General features: G+C 50.9%; 1 protein-coding gene across 6 annotated transcripts in view; it reads left to right on the forward strand.

Annotated features, from left to right (window-relative positions):
• Window positions 1-20,851, forward strand: part of NRG2 (neuregulin 2) — a 196,062-nt gene that overhangs the window by 150,350 nt on the left and 24,861 nt on the right. For 5 of the 6 annotated variants that reach the window (XM_055286003.2, XM_055286005.2, XM_055286004.2 and 2 more), the window contains exons 2-4: window positions 4,983-5,154; window positions 11,505-11,623; window positions 20,617-20,737. In XM_055286003.2, coding sequence (XP_055141978.1) covers window positions 4,983-5,154; window positions 11,505-11,623; window positions 20,617-20,737 — 412 coding nt within the window. The remainder of the gene's footprint in view (window positions 1-4,982; window positions 5,155-11,504; window positions 11,624-20,616; window positions 20,738-20,851) is intronic. The other variant, XM_055286007.2, reaches the window with a different exon arrangement.

Below are 20,851 nucleotides of genomic sequence, written 5' to 3' on the forward strand. Positions count from 1 at the left end.
TGCACAAATGTCTGCTATGCGAACAGCCCCTCAGCCTTATCCCACATGACTCCAGGGCCTGGTACTAGATCCAATGGCTAGAGGATGCATAGAGAAAGGATGGTGGCTCAGGATAAGAATGAGCTTAACATGCAGAAAGTAAGATCAGGTCATCCCCCAACTTATAAGCCTCTAATGCCTTCCCAGCACACCTACAAAACCAATCCAGGGCCATCTTGGGGAGGTCACCTCAATCTTTGCCACAGAAAACCTGGCAGGGCTCTAGGCCCAGGAGTGCAGAGGTGGAGGACATTGTTCCAAGGCCATCTGGTGTACATTCTTCTCTTTCCTGCCACCTGAGCTGCTGCCACTGCCCCCTGACCCCAAGGAACTTTCCTACAAGGTTTGCCCAATCCTGGCTTTCAACTTTCAAATCACTGCAAACTAGGATTGCCTGTGAGCAAAGACCAGGACTTGCAGCTGCTAGAGCAAGAGGCATGGCTTTTAGCATCACAGATGATTCTGAGGAACCATTAAGAGCTATAAAAGAAAACTCTTTGTAAAGAACATGGCATGATTCAAATGTATGGTTATTTTTATTTTGTCATCCTTTAAACCAGGGCTGCCCAATAGAAATATAACGCAATCCACATATGTAATTTAAAAATTTCTAGTAGGCACATAAAAAGTATTTTTTTTAATATACAAAACAAATCCAGACTTCTCATCCTGGCTTGCACAGCCCCATGTCAACCTGGGCCCTGCCTACCTCTCCAAGCTCCCCTCACACCCTGCCCATCTTCTACTATCTTCCAGCCATATAGGCCTCTTTTGGCCCCATGAACTCATCAAGCTCATTCCCACCTTAGGGTCTTTATCCAGCTGCTTTTTTTTTTTTTTTTTTTTTTTTACTGTCTCATATTTCCTGTTGATGTTTTGCTTATTGTCCCCCTCACTAAAATTCAGGCTCCCTAACGGTAGGATGCTTATCTCTTGGTATGGTTGAATGAATGAATGAATTCATTTGGAATGAACTGAATAAATGAATAAGGAACAGGTGAACTAGATAGGGTTGTTCTGAAGTGAGTGACTATCCAGAAATGGCTACTGAGTCACACAAGGTTCTCACTAGATGGAGTGAGCTCCCTGTGATCTGAAATGCGGTCCTGTGTTTTCCATTGGTGGCCGGCGATTACTTTGGAGCTCTCAGTTCCTCAGGCCCTCTGAATTAGGGCCATGCCTACTGTTTCTGGGAACAGTCTCTATGTAACACATCCCCCTACCCCATCACCATCACCACTAAGCAGTGGCCACAGGCTCAGTGCATAATATAGCACTGGAACTCATGTCAGGAACCAAGGTAGTAGAGTAACCCCTGCTTCCTCCCACCAGCTGCCACCGCCATCCCCCACCATCTTGTTGGGAGGGAAGTGGCTCATGGTGGTGGAGACAGGCAGTTCCCTTGTCTCTGAGTTGCAAGAAAAGTCAACACACTCCAAGTGGGGTAAGGGGAAACTTTAGCACCTGAGAAGAGCTCTCTGTGTTGTGTCCCCAGTTCATAAGAAAGGAGAAGGGACTAGTTGGAGGTCACCACTTGACCAAGAGGTTAGATCATCACCAGGTGTCAACCCAATCTTAGCGCAAAGCCACCTGTGCATATGTGTTCAGTTTGTAACCAGTCATTGAGCTATACACTTATAATATATGCACTTTCCTGAATGTATGTTACATTTCCAAAAATAAAGGAACACACCTGAAAAGCCCTTTAGAACCCACAACCCGAACCCACACTCACAGCTTCTGCTTCAGAATGCCTAGGATATGTCCCAGGTACCTGACTTGTAAAGCTTCCCATGTGATTCTGATTAGCATCCAGGGTTAAGACCTAACATAAGCAATGACTGGGGACTCCAGAGCAGATGCAGGAGGGAGGGAGGTGGGTAAGGGAAGGAGGATAAGGCAGGATTTCAGTCACACTTAGAATAATGAAGTTCCAAAAAGTCCAACAGATTGTTAGATTGATGCACATAGAATCTCTGGGTGCCAAAAAAAAAAAAAAGAAAGAAAAGAAAAGAAAAAGAAGAAGAAGAACCAGCAATATAAAAAAAGCAGGTAACTGAGGGGAAAAAACTTTGTAGCAAAAGGTTAATAGCCTTAATATTTATAAAAAGCTCTTACAAATCACTAGGATGAGCACTCAATAGAAAAACAGACTGCGTGCATGAACAGGCAATTCAAAAAGAAGAAATACAATGGGCCAATACACTTATGAAAAATGTTCAGCCTCATCAGTAATCAAATAAATGCAAATTAAAACAACAAAGAGACGTTATCTTTTGCCTAGCTAATTGGCAAAGATTAAAGACATGATAATACCTTGTGTTGGTGAGTGTGTGGAAAAAACAGGCACTGTCATTCACTGGGGGGGGCACAAATTGGTGCAACCTTTCCAAAGGGCAATTTGGCAATGTACAAAGCTGAGGAAGATTGCCTACCCTCTGACGCAGCAATTCCACTTTTAGGAAGATCGCCTTAGGAAATAATTGTGAATAATAATAATAATAGCTAACCTTTGTTAAATGCTCTCTATGTGCCAGGCTCTACATGCATTGTCTCATATAATCCTCACAGCCATCATCCCAAGAGGTAAGAGCTATTATTTATCTCCTGTATTTTACAGCTGAGGAAGTTGAGGCGCAGACGAATGAAGTTAATTCTTGGACACAGATCTAACAAGTAGCAAAGTCTGGATTGAAAGCCAGACAGCCTGAGTCTAGAGCCATCCTCCCCCATAGAGCAGTACACATGGGGTGTGTGCAAAGATAAAGCTGCAAGGATGTCCTTTTGGGGTTGTTTGTAATGGGAAGGTGGAGGGGACATGCTAAATGTTCCACACAGGAATCAGTTACATAAGTTATGATACACCCATACAGGAACATTATGCAACCATGAAAAATGATGCTGTAAGAAAAACTGAGTGTGTGAATACGCCGCGGGGGAGGATTTGTATATGCATAAAATATTTCTGAAAGGAGGTCAAAGGAACCGATAAGATTGATCATCTCCTAGAAAGACAACTGTGTGGTTGTGGCCAGAAGTTAGAGAGAGACTTGTTTTTTAAGCCATATACTCCTTTTCACTTCTTGAATTTTGAATCATGTTAATATCTGTCAAAATATATGTTTATATATATATATTCAATGGAATCATTGTCAAAATATATATACGTATACACAAATAAATACACATATAAGTTATAGAATTTGTTCCACATAACTTTCATTTCCTTGAAATGCTACCAAGAGTTCCAAGAAGAAAGGTTTCAAGGCCCTCACTTAGAGAACGATACTGAAATTGATAGATACTTCTTTAACTATGCTTAAACCACATGCTCTCCAAACCCATTTTCCCATGGAACCCTCTTCTCAAGTAATATCTGTTTTCGTCTCTCCAGATACTCCTGCTTATAGAATTCACTTTGGGAAATGCTATTATTAATATTTAACACCCAGGCGAAAGGGTTACATTGTTTCATTAAATGAAAGAATACATAGAGCCTGGCACATAGACAGCATTTAACAAAGGTTAGCTATTATTGTTATTATTATCCACAAATGGCATTGATTCCATTTTGTTTAAAAATGGGGGGAGGTGTTATTTATGATTATGGAGACAAAGGATGGTTTTGTTTTCTTCTTTTTTCACCCCTGTATATTTTTTAATTTTCTAAAATGAACAAAATTATTTTACGAGAATCATTGCATAAGCCTACGTCATGCATTTTTAAAGGCTTCCTTTCTGTGCTTCCTCTGTGCCCTGTGCCCCTCTCATCTATTCCCTGCGTATATGCAGCAGCTCAGGGTGAAGTTCAGTGAGGGGACCCCTGTTCTAGCCAGGCCCTCTTGCCTGCCTTTCTCCAGAGCCAGCTCTGGCCCACTGTCAGCGCTCTGAGCTGCTAGGGAAAGGACCAATGGCCGAGACAGGGCCAATCAGTTCCCAGACAACTCCCTGGTTCCAACAGACCCTCCCTTCTGCTACTGGAAGGCTTTTAACCATCTCACAGAGAGAAATGAGACCACAAAATCAGACACCATCCTGCTATCAGCCTAACACGTGGCAAATCTTGATACCTGAGCTTTGGTCCCAGCTCTGTGGCTGCCTGGCTATGTGGCTTCAGGCAAGTTTCTTCACCTCTCTGAGTCTCATCTGCACCATCAGTGTCAGTATGACACTGCCTCACAGAGGTCAGGGACCAAACGAGAGCCTGCATGAAGGCTTTGTGTATCCTATAAGGGACTATCCCACTGGAAATTGTTATACACCTCAGCACGAGCACTGGCTTAGCCTCACCTTCCTGAGATCAGAGTACTTTCTCTTTTGGGGTGTGTGTGTGTGTGTGTTGTTTTGTTTTGTATTTTGGTGGTGGGGAGAGGAGCAAGGAAGTGAAGCATGGGAGACTGGGGCATGCGGAAATAGAATGGTGTTTAAGAAAAATGGGGACAGCCTCTCAGCTTGGCATTTGCAGCTTTGCATCCGTGATTGGGCTGAGCCCACCAGTACAGCCCCATGGCTTGTTACCCATGATTTTAGATCCTGAGCACTGACGTCAAGGAGATCTGTGTTTGAATCCCAGTTCCATCATCTGCCTTTAGGGAAGTGACTTCACCATTCTGAGCCTCCGTTTCCCCATCTGTAAGTGGGTTTAACCGTTGCTGTGAGCTCATGGGGTTATTGTGAAGGTTTCATAAGCTAATGTAAAGCTTCATACCATTCAAGGCATGAAGGAAACTCTCCATAAGTTATAACTACATTGATGTCATCACAGACTCACTGTAAATGCTTATTGAATTGAACTAGGAAATGACACCAGGAGGGGTGGCTCTCAGGATCACCCCTCCCTTCCCTAGTTCCAGCCCAAAGACAGTGGCCCTTACTCTCCACTACTCATGCTTGGCACTGCCCCTACCACCACCATGCTCACCTACCTGCCTTGTAACCCACAGCCACTCGGCCCAAGTTGAAGAAGATGAAGAGCCAGACGGGACAAGTGGGTGAGAAGCAATCGCTGAAGTGTGAGGCAGCAGCCGGTAATCCCCAGCCTTCCTACCGTTGGTTCAAGGATGGCAAGGAGCTCAACCGCAGCCGAGACATTCGCATCAAATATGGCAATGGCAGGTAAGCAATATCCAGCCTGTCCTCCGTCCAACCAGCTGCACTCCCTCCTCTCGAGAAGGAGTGGCCTGAACTGGGCAGAGGCCAGGGCTGTGCCCCCAGACTCACCCATGGAACCAGTCCCAGCCCCTCTCCATACTCCCCTTCTTTGCCACTCCCAGCCTTCTTCCTGCAGCTCGGGGACCCTCTGGTCATGGTGGCCCAGGGTCTTGCAGACCACAGACAAGAATTAAGCCGTTAACTTCTCTGGATTGTTGAAGGCAACTTGACTGTCACAGTCAGCTTGATCAGTGGAAGACCCTGCTCATCTCTAAAACTTCTTGAAAGACCTGCTGCAGTGTCTGAAAGCCCCATCATTTGGCAATCTTTGGTGAAAGACCCTGACTCCAGAATGCCTCTGGGAGGTCACACATGATGGGCTGGTTTCTCAGCTTAGCAAGCTGTCAGTTGTCAGAGAGCTAAGTAAGGGAAAAGGGAGCAACACTTTGATTGGTGTTGGAGAACTCTGTTCCTCAGACGGTTTCCCCCTAAAACATGAGAATTGTCTTTAATCTGGAATCAGTGCTCCAGGGAAGTGAATCAGAGAAGTTCCCTGAGTCTCCAGGCTATGGGAGATGGCCTGTCTTCCATCTTGGGTGGGTCAGGCAGGGCGCTTCTGGCACCAGAGAAGCCGATAGTCCAACGCAGCCCACCACCTCTCTCCTGCCTCTCAAGGAGAAGCAAGGGGGAAAACCCCTGCCTGCCAGCTAAACAGGCATTCTACCTGATGTCTGCTCTGTTGGCTCTGGGGACCTAGTGGCCTTCCCTCTCTGACTGAGGAGCTCCCAAACCTTTTCTACGCTCCCTCCCAGAGTAGCTTACAACCACTCCCTTCCTGGCTGTCATTTTCCTCCTCACCACCCCACCACACACACAAAATGCAAATTAGAATGGTTTTAGAGCACACCAGCCCGCCCACAACAAAAAGTGGTAGAAGGCCAGGGCTGGGCAGGCTGCTTGGGTTTCCCGTGTGGAGCTGGATGTCCATGCCCTGCCTCTGGCCCTCAGACTCTGGAACCTGTAAAAGAGGATGAAGGAGTCAGGGGACTGGGAGTTATTTCCAGTTCTCTGATTCTCCTTCCAAGAATGGGGAGCAGAAGTAGAACTGATCACTCAAGAAAATGATCCTGGCAGAAAACAGAATGTAATTAAGGAAGAGTTTGGCTTAGATCAAAGGTTTGTGGCTGAAAGAATGCCGCTTCCTAAGGAACTTGCCATGGCCAGTGGTGAGTGGGGGCTTCTATGTGTCCCTTGTCTACAGCATTGGCAAGAAGCTCTGGCTGCCCACCCAGCCCACCTTCTGAGACCACCCCACCCCTTCTCACTGCCCTTCCAAGGCTGGTTCCAAGCTGGAGAGAATGGGCAGGCTTCTTGGATCTGGGGCAGTTGGGGCCCATCTCCCTCCCATCCTTTCTTTCTAGAAGGTGGTTTCTCCCCTACTTCACTGCAGTGATGAAAGTGAGGAGAGCCCCCCTTTCCCTCCTCATGGCTCCCAAACATGTCTACAACCTGCCTATCATCATCCCACCCTACCTGGTGCCACACACTCATACTCACCCTCCCTCCCGCGCATTCCCCCACCCCACACACAAGCCCACAGAGCCCTGGTACCACCAACTCACTCCTTTCTCTGGTAACTTCAGCTTTCTCTCCCTACCAACAAACCCATGCCCGTGACTTTTTTTCTCAAATGCTGTCCCTCCACGCTGCTGCTCCCCTGGCCCTCCAGCGATTGCCCCATCTCACTTCCGCCCTCCACCACCATATGAAGTCACTGAGGGAGCTAGCCTCCTGCCCACTGACTGCACACTCTCATCCTCCACTCACTCTTTGCCCTGCTGGAATCTCCCCTTCAATTACATCCCAACCTCTCGATGGCTGTGGTCCTGGAGAAACCCCAGTTATCTCTGCACTTCCTGGCTCAGGCCTCTAGGCCTCTCAGCGGCCTCAGCATGGGAATACCTGCACCCCGGACCCTGTGGTGCTCCTCCTGGTCCTGCTGTGAGTCTGGACACTGTCTCTTAGTTGCCATCAATGCTGGAACTTTCCTGAGCTTTGGGCCTCACTATTTTCTTTCCTCCCTTTCCACCTGTGGGTGATTTCACCTTCTCCTGTTGCTTTAAGAATCTGAGACCCCAAGTCTCCATATCCAGACACGATGGCTTTTTGACCTGAGCTCCAGACCCATGCTGCCAGAGAGACACTAGATACCACACCTGAGATGCCTCACAGACATTTCCAATTGTGAATGCCCAATCTGACCTCTCCCCTGCCTGCTGTAGTCCTTTCTCTCCCTCACGTGTTCCCCTCTCACCTGTGGCTCAACCAGACTCTCTGCTGCTCAACCCCTGACCCCTTGCTGTCTGCCCACGGGGTTGTCCCTCTTTCCTTCCTCCTGCACATTTCTTATCTGGCCTCCCTGCCTCAAGCCTTCCTCCTCTGTCCCACTCTTGGCCACTCCCCACCTTTTCTGGACCACAGGCCCCTCTGAGAATTCATTTCTGAATCTAACATATCTGTATTGAGTATCAACTATGTGCCAGGCACTCTGCTAGAGGCTCAGGATATGTCAGTGAACAAAACAAAACTTACTTTCATGAGTCTCTAGTCTAGCTTCTACTACAGAATCTGGTAGAAGCCTTGTCCTTTTCTTCAGGAAAAAAAAAATGTGGCTTATGTACCCAGTTTGTTTGTAATTCTAAAGGTCCACAGAGTCACTGACCCCTGTGAGTGCCTGACGGGAAATGATCTTTCTAACAGGAACATCTATTCAATCATCCATTCAAGACAGAGCTTGAGAGCCTACTGCATGCCAGGTACAGCCTTGGGGCTCTTCCGACTCCTCTTCCTGGCCTACAAGTCACTGCCCTGCAGTTTCCTCACACTGCCACACTCTCGGCTGCTGGTCTTTCCTTTAATGGCCCTGGACTTGGGCCCAGGCTGTTCCCTATGCTGGCAGCCCTCCTCCCCTCGCTTGTCCCTGGCAAGGCTCTCCAAGGCCCAGCTTAACTGTCATCTCTCTGGGACACCTTCCTAAGCCCTCTAGGCAGCTCTCATTTTCTCCTCCCATGGTGCCTTAGACATGGCTTCATTGCTTTATGGAGGGATCTGTCTCTCCTTCCAGCATGAGAGAGCCTCAAAGCCTGGATCCCTATACCCAGATACCCCCTTCTCCCCTATAGGACCTGACAGACAGCTCTACACTGAGGGCTGAACTGATGAGAATCTTGCAGGACTTACCCTCCTCTCCTGGGTGTAGAGTCCCACTGGGACTGGGCAGGAGACCTTTTGGATGTTTCTAGCCTTCTGAGCCAGTTACTGTCCTGGTTAAGCCTCAATTTCATCTGAAGAATCCACAAACAGGGACTAGTCTTCTCCTCCTGGGTATTATGGACCCCTAAGAGTCTACAGTGTGCCCCCTGCCCCCTACCTATCAGGGCCCTGCCCCATTTGCTGCATCTGGAAACTTCCCTGTTCTCCCTGTTCTGCCCCTGGGCTCTCAGCAGTGAGTTGTGAGTGGTGGAGGAGTGGGCCATGATAGAGAACATCTGACTCCCTGCGACCAAGGCGCCCTCGGAGTGACTTAGAGAGAACGGCCACCTGCACACACTACCCATCCTACACTACACACCTCACCTAGTAGAGGGGCCAGGGGCAGCGGCAGGAGTCTGCTTTCTAGCAAAATGTTCTCTGTCCTGTCTGCCCACACAACAGCTGGCTCCACTACCTCCTGGCACTCTCCCTGCCCAGGCCACACTCTGTCTGGGCATCTCTGTTGACCTGTAGAGACCCCTCCTCAGAGGGTGCTGTCTGTCTCTGTGCCCACTGCACTGAAACATCTCACCCAAGCTTTCCTGTGCCAGGAGCAACTGCCCCCCCAAGCCCTGGGCACGGGGCCTTCCCTGCAGAATCGCATGTTCCCTTGTTTATGAGGGGCAGGCTGGAACAGGCCCCTCGAGCAGGCAGGCGGCAGGGGGGTAGGCACTGAGGAAAAGGTGGAGGACACAGCTGCCCAGATCCCGTCCCTGCCAGCAGAGAACCGGCGGGGGAGGTGGGGGGGTGGGGTGGGGCGTGGTCACCATCTCAGGGCAAACCTGGGTCAGCGTGTGATGGGACACCAGGAGCAGAGCACAGCACCCGGCCTGCCAGGGAGACAGGAGAGTCCTGGATCCTCAGGCTTCCACCTGGAGCTGGGAGTGAGGAGGGAGAAGGCGGTGACTCCAGTTCCTGTAGGGGCTGAGAAACCCTCAGAGCCCTGCCCCTTAGCCAGGACCCAGAGCCCCGTGTGCATCTCTGGGGCCAGCTTCTGTGAAACCATCAGACAGCTGCTAACCTAGGACATCTGCAGCAAGCCTCAGGGTCATTGTCTCTGTCCCCTGCCTCTTTCTTGTTCCTCAGAAGGAAGGGGCACTCCTAGAGCCCTGTGCCTCCCTTCTCCAGGTCTCAAATGCCTTCATGTGGGGAATCCTTCCTTAACATTCTGCCACGTCCTGCTACATATGATGCTGTATAAGGGAAGTGCCTCTGAATTCTGGGGGGGTGACAAGGAGAATCTGGCTCTGAGTCCCCTGTGCATCAACACCCCCACCCCCGGACCCTCAGGCGATCCCCCTTCCCTGCTAATCTGGTGTGTGCACAGGGAAGTGAGAGAAACCATACCCTGGGGAAGCTGGAGTTTGTGGCGTCTAATTTGGCTGGAGCAGGGAAAGAGATGCTGTCTTAGTCAGAGGGGCCTCCAGGGCTCTCTTTAATGAAGGGAACAAACTGTAATTGACAGAAGAGGGTTGTGGGCCGGCACCAGGCCAAGGAGACAGAGACCAGCTTGAGCCAGGAAGAATATGGTATAGTTAAGCAGCTGTCACCACAGCATCAGCAAGGACATCGCCACAGCAATAGGGTCTATAGACAAGACAACCTTGTAGCACCCTTGTTTGGAGGACCTTGGGGTAAGGATGCCTGGGAAGAGGCTCCGCATCAGAGGTGGAGACAGCCCAGGTAGGGATTGTGGGCCAGTTTGCATCTCCTTGACCCTGGCCCAGCCTCTCTGCTTGCCTCCCCTCAGCCTCCTTACCCCATCAGCTCCGTAGCTCAGTTTTACATCCCCTAGGCTCAGGGCAATGATGGCTCTACTGCCCTCCCTTGTGTTCCCCCACCTCTCCAGCCCACTACACATAGGCTGGAAATCTGGCTTTTTAATTCAGCACTAAAAAGAGGAGGCGATCATACCATGTACAGAAATTACCATGTTACTTCTTGCTTCCTCCTGGGGGCCAGACTGGGGTCCCAGGCTTTATCCAGAGCTCACTCTGGCCCTTGGAGGCAGAGGAAGGGGTGAGGGCTGTGAATAGGCCCTTCCAGAGCCTAAGCACCCTGGGGTAGGTGCAGGGAAACTCTGAGAAGGAAGGAAAGGTTTGGCTGGGGCTTCAGAAAGAAGAGGGGGACCAAGGCCAGGTGCCCTGGAGTCACAGTACTGGGGGGATCCGCCCAGTCCTGGCCACACAGTTCTCAGCATGCAGGGACTAGGTGCAAAGCTTCAGGACTAGCCCCAGCTTTTCTCAGAGATAGCCCATGTCCTCATGAACTGCAGCTCCTGGCATGCCTCTGCCTTTGCCTTGCCGAGTGCCCTTGGGCAAGTCAGGAAGTCCCTCTAGGACTCAGTTTTCCCTTCTGTAAGAAGAGAACAAGGTTGGCCCTGAGGATCAAGTCCAAGATCTTTTTGTTCCGCAAGGTGTACAAGCTCCTGGCACACAGGAAGTGCTCAGTAAACATTTGTTGAATGAATGAATGAAACAAAAACCCTTTGGAGAAGCCACAGAGTGCCCCTTAGTGGCAGCGTGGATTTTGAGAACAAGGGAGAGCCCCAGGTTTGGACTAGGAGTCTGGGCACCATCACCGTGGGAATCTGTCAGGACAGCTGCCCTCCCGGGTATCTGGGAACAGGTCTTGCATACCCAGAATGACAGGTTGCCACTTCCCAGGAGAGGCGGAGGCAGCTGGGAATGAGGGAGGCGGCCAGAAGAATGTTACGATGGTCCAGCCCTAGAAGAGCGGATGTGAGGGATCATAGATTTAGGACCTGTGAGCAGCCACTAGTCCTGCCCTGTGTTGTCCTAAGGGCCCAAGGCTCCCTGCAGCTGCAGGGACTCCGTGCCCCACCTGGACTCCAGAAACCGCTGGGTAGAGGGAATCTCCTTCCCATCTAAGCTGCAGGGCCACTCTGGCTCTGTGGAGAGAGGCAACTGCTGGGTGACTGCTGGGGAGCCACAGCCGGCCCTGGCTCACGCCTCTCCCCCTTTTATCCCCTCCCTAACCAGAAAGAACTCACGACTACAGTTCAACAAGGTGAAGGTGGAGGACGCTGGGGAGTATGTCTGCGAGGCTGAGAACATCCTGGGGAAGGACACCGTCCGGGGCCGGCTTTACGTCAACAGCGGTAGGTGGGCCTGGACAGAGGGAAGGGTCCTAGAGGGGTTTGGCAGGGCGGGCCAGTGGCCCCCTGGCCCTTGGGGCCTGCATGTGATCCATCTCGCACTCAACTCCCCTCCCTCCTGCTGCTGCCATATCAAGCCCTAGATCTCAGCCGATTCAGAGAAATGCAGTCGAAGCATAAATGTTTAGCTTTGTTATCTGGGCCTGGAAGAGCTGCCAGCTCTCATTTTAAATACCCTGAAAACTAAATATTTTGAAATCAAGAGGTGGGGGTGGGGGGAAGGATATTTTTAGAAGGCAATTACAGGAGGCTGGGCTGCCAGGAGTGGGGCTGCAGGGAGAGGCAGGCCCGGGGCATGTGCAAGCTGACTGCCTATTGCCTGTTGCTTTGCTGGGCACCTGAGCGCAGGCAGCCATCTCCACTGGGCCATGGGTGGGCAGCTTGGATGCCTGGGGCCCCTGGTGGCAGCCTCTGTTCAGGGAGGGCAAACTCCTCCCTGGCAGGCTATCCTCACTCCTTGAAGTCTTGCAGGGTCAGGACCTCATGGCACCTCTTACCTTCTCATCTCTACAGTGGCAGACCCAGCCTCAGGGTAGAGGCTGCCTTCCTGCTGCACTGCCCTCTCAGGCTCTGGTTCTTTCCCTTGACTGGAAGATTGCCTGTCTGCCAAAACTGCCTGTCCTCAGGCAGTGCCCTCTCCACTCTAGCTTGAGTACGTTAAATCCCACAGATCACTCTCTTCCTCCCAACACACACAGACTGAGTGTGCCATGTGGCTACCTATTTATTGGGATTCACTTCCAGTCCTGCTCATCACAGAATATAATCCTGTATCTGTCATTACCTGCCTCTGTTTCCACCAGACAGCCTCCCAATATGCCCTAAACCTAGCATGGTCTAAAAGACGACTTGAAACACTCTCTGCCCTATGACCCTCAGACAAAAACCTAGTTCAGACCCTGTCTGTCCTGTCCTGGTGAGGGACACCCCATCCTCCCAGCCCCTTGTGCTCCTTGGTCTCCCTTGCCACCATGTCTAATAAGTCTGAGTCTCCATGTCCTTGCCAGTCTTCTTTCTGGATCTTTCTCACACCTGCCTCTTCTGCTCTAACTATACCTCAAGGGTAACCCTGGCTTGGGTTTCATCCCTAGTCACCTGAACCAGAGCAGCGGCCTCCTAAGGTGCTTTTATACTGTCACATTCCCCACCCTGTAGAACTACAGAACAGGGACTTTGTTCTCAACACCCTGGCCTAAATGATCTTTCCAACCTAACTTCCGTCAGTCCCCTGTCCATTCCATTCTTACTCTTGGTCCTGTGCCATCCTGACTCATAGGATAGGTCAAGACAGTTTCTCTCACTATGTGTTGGTCTCATTCTTTCCTACTGTAAAATGGGCCACTCCCATGTTTGGGGAGTGGGGTGAGAAGAGGAGGCCATGGCCTCATCTCTTCCTCCTTGACCACCCCAACTCACTGCAGTGTCTCTCCCAGCTAGGGCTCCACTCCTGGGCCACTCCTTGGCCAACCATGCTCTGATGGCATCTCTTGAATTCTAGCCTTTGATTAGCCTTCAACTCTCATGCTATTGCTGAACTTTCTCTGTGGGCGTGGCCACCCCAGTGAATCTGTGAGCCTCAGGAGAGGGGAGAACAGGGAGGATGCTTTCTCCTGGAAGTTACAATCATAGCCAGTATTTATTGAGCCAAGCTCCACATTATCCCATGAACCCATACTCAAAGCCAGGATATATTTTATACATAATAAGAAGCTCAGAGAGATTAAATATTTCACCCGAAGTCAAACACTTAGTTAATGATAGAGCTGTACGATGTAAAAGTAGTTGGCAAACACTTAGTCTTTGAGCTCTGTGGGGCTATGTCTAGTCTGTCTACCACCCTAGCCTCAGGGTCTAGCACAGCACCTGGCTCACAGTGGGTGCCTGGTAAATATTATATAAGAGAACTTATAACCTGCTCCAAGGTCTTTATTGCCTCCTCTATGGCCCAGCCTGGGCATGACAGCAGGGAGGGTGTCTGAGCTCCTACTTCTCTCATCCTATCCCAAGTTTGGGAAAGTGGGCTGTGTCTGGGCTCTAGCACCTGCCACCTCTGCTATAGTGGTCAGACATTCTCAGATCCACTTTGGATTTGGGGCCTTCCTATTTTATTAGTCAAGACTTTCTTGACTAGAATTAACTTAAACCTATCTTAAGGGATTTATTTATTGGCTTATAAAACTGGTAAGTTCGGAGGTGGAACTGGCCCCAGGCATGACAGAATCTAAGACCTCAGAGGAAGGGTCCGAGAACTCATAGGATGGCTCAAGACAGTTTCTCTCACTGTGTGTTGGCCTCATTCTTTCCCACTGTAAAATGGGCCTCTCTCATGTTTGGGGAGTAGGGTGGGAAGAGGAGACCATGGTCTCAGACAGCTCCAGATCTACCCCATCCCAGCCCACCACCCGGAGAAAAGAGATAGCTTTGTCTCTGTGTCCATAAGTACAGTCACAAGGATGGATTCTGATTGACCTGCCAGGTCATGTGGCCCACTTGACCAGTCACTGTGCTTGGAGGGTGGGGCCATCTTTGCCTGGCCTGTCTATGTGTGCACAGGGGCTACTGAGAGGCAGAGCACTGTGAGTGATGGCCTGATCAGAACTCCATGGAAAAGCTCTTCCCTGGAGGGGTGCTGTTAGCAGAGAAAGTGGGAGCGGCTGCCGTGCAGAAAACCACAGGAGTGCCCTCTCTCTTGCACAGGGCTTGGGGCCTGTGGCCAGAGGTGGTGAGACCCCTCAGATAAGCTGCAGTCCCCTCCCACACATGGATTCCTGTCAGCCTCAGCAGGCCATGCTCTGATCAGTTTAGGAACCAGACAGTGGCGCCTTTGGGCGGGGCACTGAGGGCATATCTGGAATCCCAGCTTCCTGCAGACTTCTTGCCTCTTGACCCTCCAGGGCAGCAGCAGGGCAGAGCAGGGGAAAGAGTTTGAAGATTTGGTCTCGTCCAAGCTCTATGTCATGCAACCCTGAGTAAGTCACTTCACCCCACCAGTCTTCGGTTTTCCCGTTGTGGGGCTGAACTAGATGATCTTTAAGCCCCCTTCCCTCTAAAATTCGAGGATTCTGAGTTTGATGCTGAGGCTGACATCCTGTGCACCTAACCAGTACACACACACACAAACACATACCACACCACTTCTGCTGCCATGTGCAGTCCATGGCAGGCAAGAGCCTACCCTTGAACAGGTGAACAGGGCCACTGCTGGGGACCAGGAGGCCCCTGCTGGGGATGTTTTCCCAGGCAGAGATGCCCAGGCTCCTTGTTTATCCATGGAACCCATGAGACCTGCAGCAACCACACCCTGTGGTCTGCTTCCTCTGACTCATCCCAAGGTGGGTTGGTTTGGCCCGCCCAGGCCGAAGGGAAACCAAGGCTACAGGGATAGGGCAGCTAGAAGAGGGTACAGGGAGGCCATCAGGGAGCAGCAGGCTGCTCGGGGGGCATCACTTTGGCTCTTGAGTGGCTACTGCTCTGTTTGGGTGGAGCCCAGGGCTCCTTCCACAAATTAGAGTAGGCCTTCCTTATAGTCAGAGCTCTGCCAGCTCACAAGAGGCTCCTGCCTTCCTGAACTGGCGGGCAGGAGGAGCCGGCAGGAAGTTTGCGGTGCTAACACAATAGCTTGGTCCAACCCACTTCTGAGTTAGAGAAACAGATGTCTCATCCCAGGTGAAAGGGAGCTTGGGAATGTCCTGAGGTGGCTGTTACCAGCCCCTGATGTCAGGCTTTGCCCCAGAGGACAGGCAGGTTTGACCTGGGGTGTCATAGGACCATGGAAGCCCTGGAGAGGCCTCTGGGCCAGTCTCTTACCTGGAGTCTTGCAAAAGCTGGCTGTTTAAAAACACACACACACACAGATGCATATTCATGTCAGTCACGCATTCAGAAGCGCTTATTCCACAAGATCTTTCTCTGAGCTCTGGGGAGTCACAGTCTTGGCCCCCAAGAAAGTCCCTCAAATGGCAGGAAACTAAAACCTGAACTCTAAAAGGTCTGCCTTTTCTAACAAACTGAAAGGAAGGTAGGCAATTTATCAAAGGGAAAGGGGCCTCGATGGATAAAGGGGCACTCGACCAGAGTCTTGAAGGACAAGCAGAAGTTTTCTCCACAAGCAAAGGTGAAAGGCAGCTGCATTTGTGGGCAGCCGGGGACGCATCTCCACAGCAGCAGCTCCCACCCCGCCACTGTCACTCTTCAGGGGCCCTGATAAACTCACACCAAGACACTAACGGTTCATCAAAACTTCCTGGGCTTATCCCTCCGGGGTGCTTTTTTAAATTAATTTTTTGAGATACAATTTATATACCATAAAATTCACCCTTTTAAAGAACACAATTCAGTGGTTTTTAGTATATTCACAAAGTTATATAACCATCGCCACTAATTTCAGGACATTTTTGTCACCCCAAAAAGAAACCCCATGCCCTTTAGCAGCCACTCCCATTTCTCCCTCTCTCCAGCCCTGGCAACCACTAATTCTGGACATTTCATATAAATAGAATCATACAATATGTGGCCTTTTGTGACTGTCTTCTTATACTTAACATAAGTTTTCAAGGTTCATCCATGTTGTAGCATGGATCAGTACTCCATTCCTTTTTATGGCTAAATACTATTTCACTGTATAGACATACCACATTTTATTTATCCACTCATACGTTTGGATTCTTGAGTCATTTGGATTGTTTCCACATTTTGGCTGTTATTAATAATGCTGCTGTGGACATCTGGGCACAAGTTTTTGTGTGAGCATAGGTTTTCAATCTCTTGGGGATACACCTAGGAGTGGAATTTCTGGAGCACATGATGACCATATTTAATTTTTAAAGGAACTCCCAGACTGCTTTCCAAAGCAGCTACACTATTTTACATTCCCACCAGCAATGCATACGGGTTCCAATTTCTCCACATCCTCACCACCACATGTTATTATCCTTCTTTTCGATTCTGGGCATCCTAGTGAAAGTGGTATCTCAGAGTGTGTGTGTGTGTGTGTGTGTGTGTGTGTGTGTGTGTATTTTATAGAGATGGGGTCTTGCTACATTGCCCAGGCTGGTCTTGAACTCCTGGTCTCAAGTGATCTTCCTGCCTTGGTCTCCCAAAAGTGCTAGGATTACAGGGGTGAGCCAGCCATGGGCTTGGCCTCATTGTGGCTTTGATTTTCGTTCCCCTAATGACCTTTTTGGAGTGTTTGCATTTAAAGGAGACAGTCCTTTAATCTACCAAAAAGATATCATTATCAGCCAAGGATACCAGACTAGTCCTTGGGATGGTAGCACAGGGCACTTTTTTTCCCCCAAAGAATAAGATATTTATTTTCTCATTCATTCATTCAGTAAATATTTGTTAAGCATCTGTTATGTGCCAGGCACCATGCTGGACATTGGGGTTCAGGGTAAACATGTCAGACATGGCTCCTGCCCTAATGGAGCTTACATTCTAGTGAAGGAACTAAGCATTAAACAGGAAACAGTTGGCTGGGCGCGGTGGCACAAGCCTGTAATCCCAGCATTTTGTGAGGCTGAGGCAGGCAGATCATGAGGTCAGGAGATGGAGACCATCCTAGCCAACATGGTGAAACCCTATCTCTACTAAAAAATACAAAAATTAGCTGGGCGTGGTGGCGCATGCATGTAATTCCAGCTACTTGGGAGGCTGAGGCAGGAGAATTGCTTGAACTCGGGAGGCAGAAGTTGCAGTGAGCTGAGATCTTACCATTGCACTCCAGCCTGGGCGACAGAGCAAGATTCTGTCTTGGGGAAAAAAAGAAAGCAAACAGTTGCACACCTAGTCATGTAATTATGTTAGAATAACTATAAGTAGAAGTATATGAAGCTAAGAGAGGGAATGAGGGAGGAGCCTGACCAGCTTAAGAAGTCGGGTGAGGCCTCCCTGAGACACTTGTTGTATTTTGGACATCCCGGGCAGGAGACTACTTGGCTTATGCAGAGCTATGACCAGCGTAGTCTGAAATATACGGAAGGAGAAAGATGGGAGATGAAGTGGGAGAGGTGGTGAAGCCCAGATAAGACCTGGGAAGAAGTTGGGGGCTTTATTCTGAGTGCAAATGGAAGCCACTGGAGAGCTTTGATAATAGAAAAGATTGACACAATTTACATATTTTAAAGACCGCTGTGGCTGCTGCAAAGTAAAGGAGATGAAGGTAAGAGTGAAGGCAGAAAGACCAGAGAGGAAGCTATTGTGGTCATCAAAGAAAGAGACAACAGTGGCCTGGACTAGGGGAGGAGGTAGCAAGACATGGACGGAGTCTCTTGAGGAAGTGGAAATGGCAACCCTTGGTGATAGATGGCTATAGGGGAATAAAGGAGGATGAAATCAAAGATGCCCCCTAGCTCTTTGGTTTGTGCCATTTGGTCATGGAGATAGGAAAGACTGGGGAAGAAGGTGGGTAGGGCAGATGGTGCAGAGCCCAGTTTTGGACTTGCTGAGTTTGGGGTGCTGTGAGCCATCCTCGTGGAGGTGTAAAAGGAGAGTCCATGCCACCTTCACTTCTCCAAACACGGGCAACCATAGTGAGAGATATGGATACACTGACAGGGGTGTATAGACACGTTGCCTCAGGAGCCCACATGTGCTAGAACAGTGCAACCACACCACAGCGTGAGCGCAGCTCGTCCGTGTGGAAATCTCCCTGGCGTGTGGCTTTGCCACTGGCAGAGTTGGGTTGCAGTATCTGGGGAAGGCCCTGCCATTATAGAGGAGTGGCCTTTCTGAGGTGGAATCACCCGTGGTCACTCTTTCCCCACACCCTCTGTGACTGGCTCCCCAAATGTCTTCCCTTTTTACCTTCCCGGGGCCCCAGGCTCATCCCCACGACAACATGATGCTGGCAACCCAGGCTCAATGCATTCGGCTGGGGAGGCCCCATCTTTCCTCAGGAGTTGTCCTTGGCCTCCCAAGGCCTTGATGAGCACAGACATATATGTGTGAGAAGCCCAAGTGTGCAGCTGTGGCCCCGGCCACCCCAGCATCCTCCCTGCTGTCCACTGCTCACTCAACTGGGGTGAAACAATGGGCACAGCCATGGGCAGTCTGTGCCACCCGCAGCTGCAGAGGGCACCAGGCTGGGCCTGGCAGATCCAGGCTGAGATTTCTCTGGCTTAGCCAGGGCCTACAGGAGGGCCCAGGCCTGCCGTCCTCACTGCACTTGCATTCGTCTGCTTTTGTCAAGCCTGGGTGCTGATGGGGAGGATGTACAGCCAGGGACTAGGAGCCCTGAGGCTCTGTTGCAACACACACTGCACTCTGGCCAGACACTTCGCTGCCTTCTCTCTCTCCACTCCTCCTGTGCGATGTAAATGAAGGCCAGGACAACCTCGAGGGTTCTCCCAGCAAGGGGATTTTACAGCTGGCAGGCGTGGTACCTCAGCTGTTTCTCTTCTCTGTACCTTTCTTAGTTCCCTGGGTCTCACTGACCCAGAAGTGGGGCAAAGATCAGCAGGAGGTCTCCAGTTCCAGCCAGCACGTGGGTTCCAGCTGGGTCTGGGGTTGAGCCGAGGAGGGAGACCTCAGCAGGGGTGGGGCTCCGGGATGCCAGCTCAGCAGCAGGCATGATGTGGAGGGGACGGTGAAGCCGGCCCTGCCCGCTGGATTTTATCAGCGTGTGCTCCTCAGACATATACAGAAGCAGAGCTGTGTATACACTCCCAGCCCCCCGCGCTCCATCCGTCTCCCCACATGTCTAAACACTGAGGGTGCTGAGTGCCTGCCCTCCTCCTCCTCTCACTTCCACCCCTATTACTGAGGGGAGGGGAGAGACCCAGTACCCCTGAGGAGACAGGGCCAGCTGGGGTAGCTTGGGCCACCTCATTCAGGAGGCCACTGCTGGGCTGGGTGGGAACGAGAGGCCCTCAGAGGCTCTGGTAGCTGAGGGGAGCAGGACCTGCTTCTGGCTGTCCAGTCTGGATTGGATGGGGCATTATCTAAAACTGATGTTTGGGGCGAGAATGTTCACTTGAAGCCAGCTTTCTGGATGCCATTCCCTGATGAGGAGCAGAGCTTCAGTGATGTTCATTTCTCAAATGAGTCCAGTCAATTGGACGTGCAGTCTGTGCTAGCAGCCCTAAGGCCCAGCCTTGCTCTCCAGCAGTTTCGCATCCCAGCTGCCCCCTTCCCTTTCCCCGGCCCTGTCTCCTCCCCAACAACTTGAAACCCATGATTTATGGCTGGGGCTGTCCGAGACCTGGAGGCTCCCTCTAGGGGCAACAACTGATAAGGTCAGGGAGGAGGGGGCTGTCTGGGGTGGGGAGATATGGAGAAGACCCCAGATGCTTATGGAGATGGGGCATCGTAGCCTTTGAAGCATTCCTGGAGCTAGCCCAGCCCTTGGAGAATGGAGGAAGACAGTAGAAGCTAGGGTTCCTCCTACCCCCAACGTCTCTCCAGATCTTAGAAAATGACCGTGTCCTAAAGGTGCTATCCCCTGAAGGCCCAGCTCCCTTCCAGCCATGCCCTGGTCCACCATGAGAGCCCAAGCCATGCAGGCGGGTGTAGGTGTCTCTTTCCTGCACCGCCTCCTGCGTTTGTTCTCCACGTGAGACATCAGCATCTCAACCACCGGGAGGGGAGCCCCCGGAAAGCCAGGCAGGGAAGGGGAGAGGTGGGCCCTTATTCAGCAGAGGAAGCAGTTCCTGCTCTCTTCTCACCCTGCTCCCCCCACAAAATAATGAAAATCTTCCTGGCCTTTGGACGTTTGCCTAGAGCTTGGGTGCAAGGTTCACTGGGTAGACAGGCAGAGCTCATGGTGGCCTCTCCTTTGCCTTATTGGTGACTAGAAGGGACCACCAGACCTCCCCTCCCCAGTCATTCCTGCAGCCTCTGGTCATCTTCCAGTTTTGAGATGGGGCATGAAGGAGATGATTCCTGGGGCCTAGGGATAGTCTCAGTGGGTCACTGGCACATGTCTCTCATACCCTCAGTGAGCACCACCCTGTCATCCTGGTCGGGGCACGCCCGGAAGTGCAACGAGACAGCCAAGTCCTATTGTGTCAATGGAGGCGTCTGCTACTACATCGAGGGCATCAACCAGCTCTCCTGCAAGTAAGTGACCAGTAGGGGTGGGCATGGGGGCAAGAACAGGGTAGGAGATGCTGGGTCAGAAGTGGAGGGCTCTAGGAAAAGAGGGTTCCAAGCCACGGACAAGAGGTCCCCAAG

This window comes from Symphalangus syndactylus, chromosome 7, assembly GCF_028878055.3.
Source record: "Symphalangus syndactylus isolate Jambi chromosome 7, NHGRI_mSymSyn1-v2.1_pri, whole genome shotgun sequence".
NCBI classification, from domain to species: domain Eukaryota; kingdom Metazoa; phylum Chordata; class Mammalia; order Primates; family Hylobatidae; genus Symphalangus; species Symphalangus syndactylus.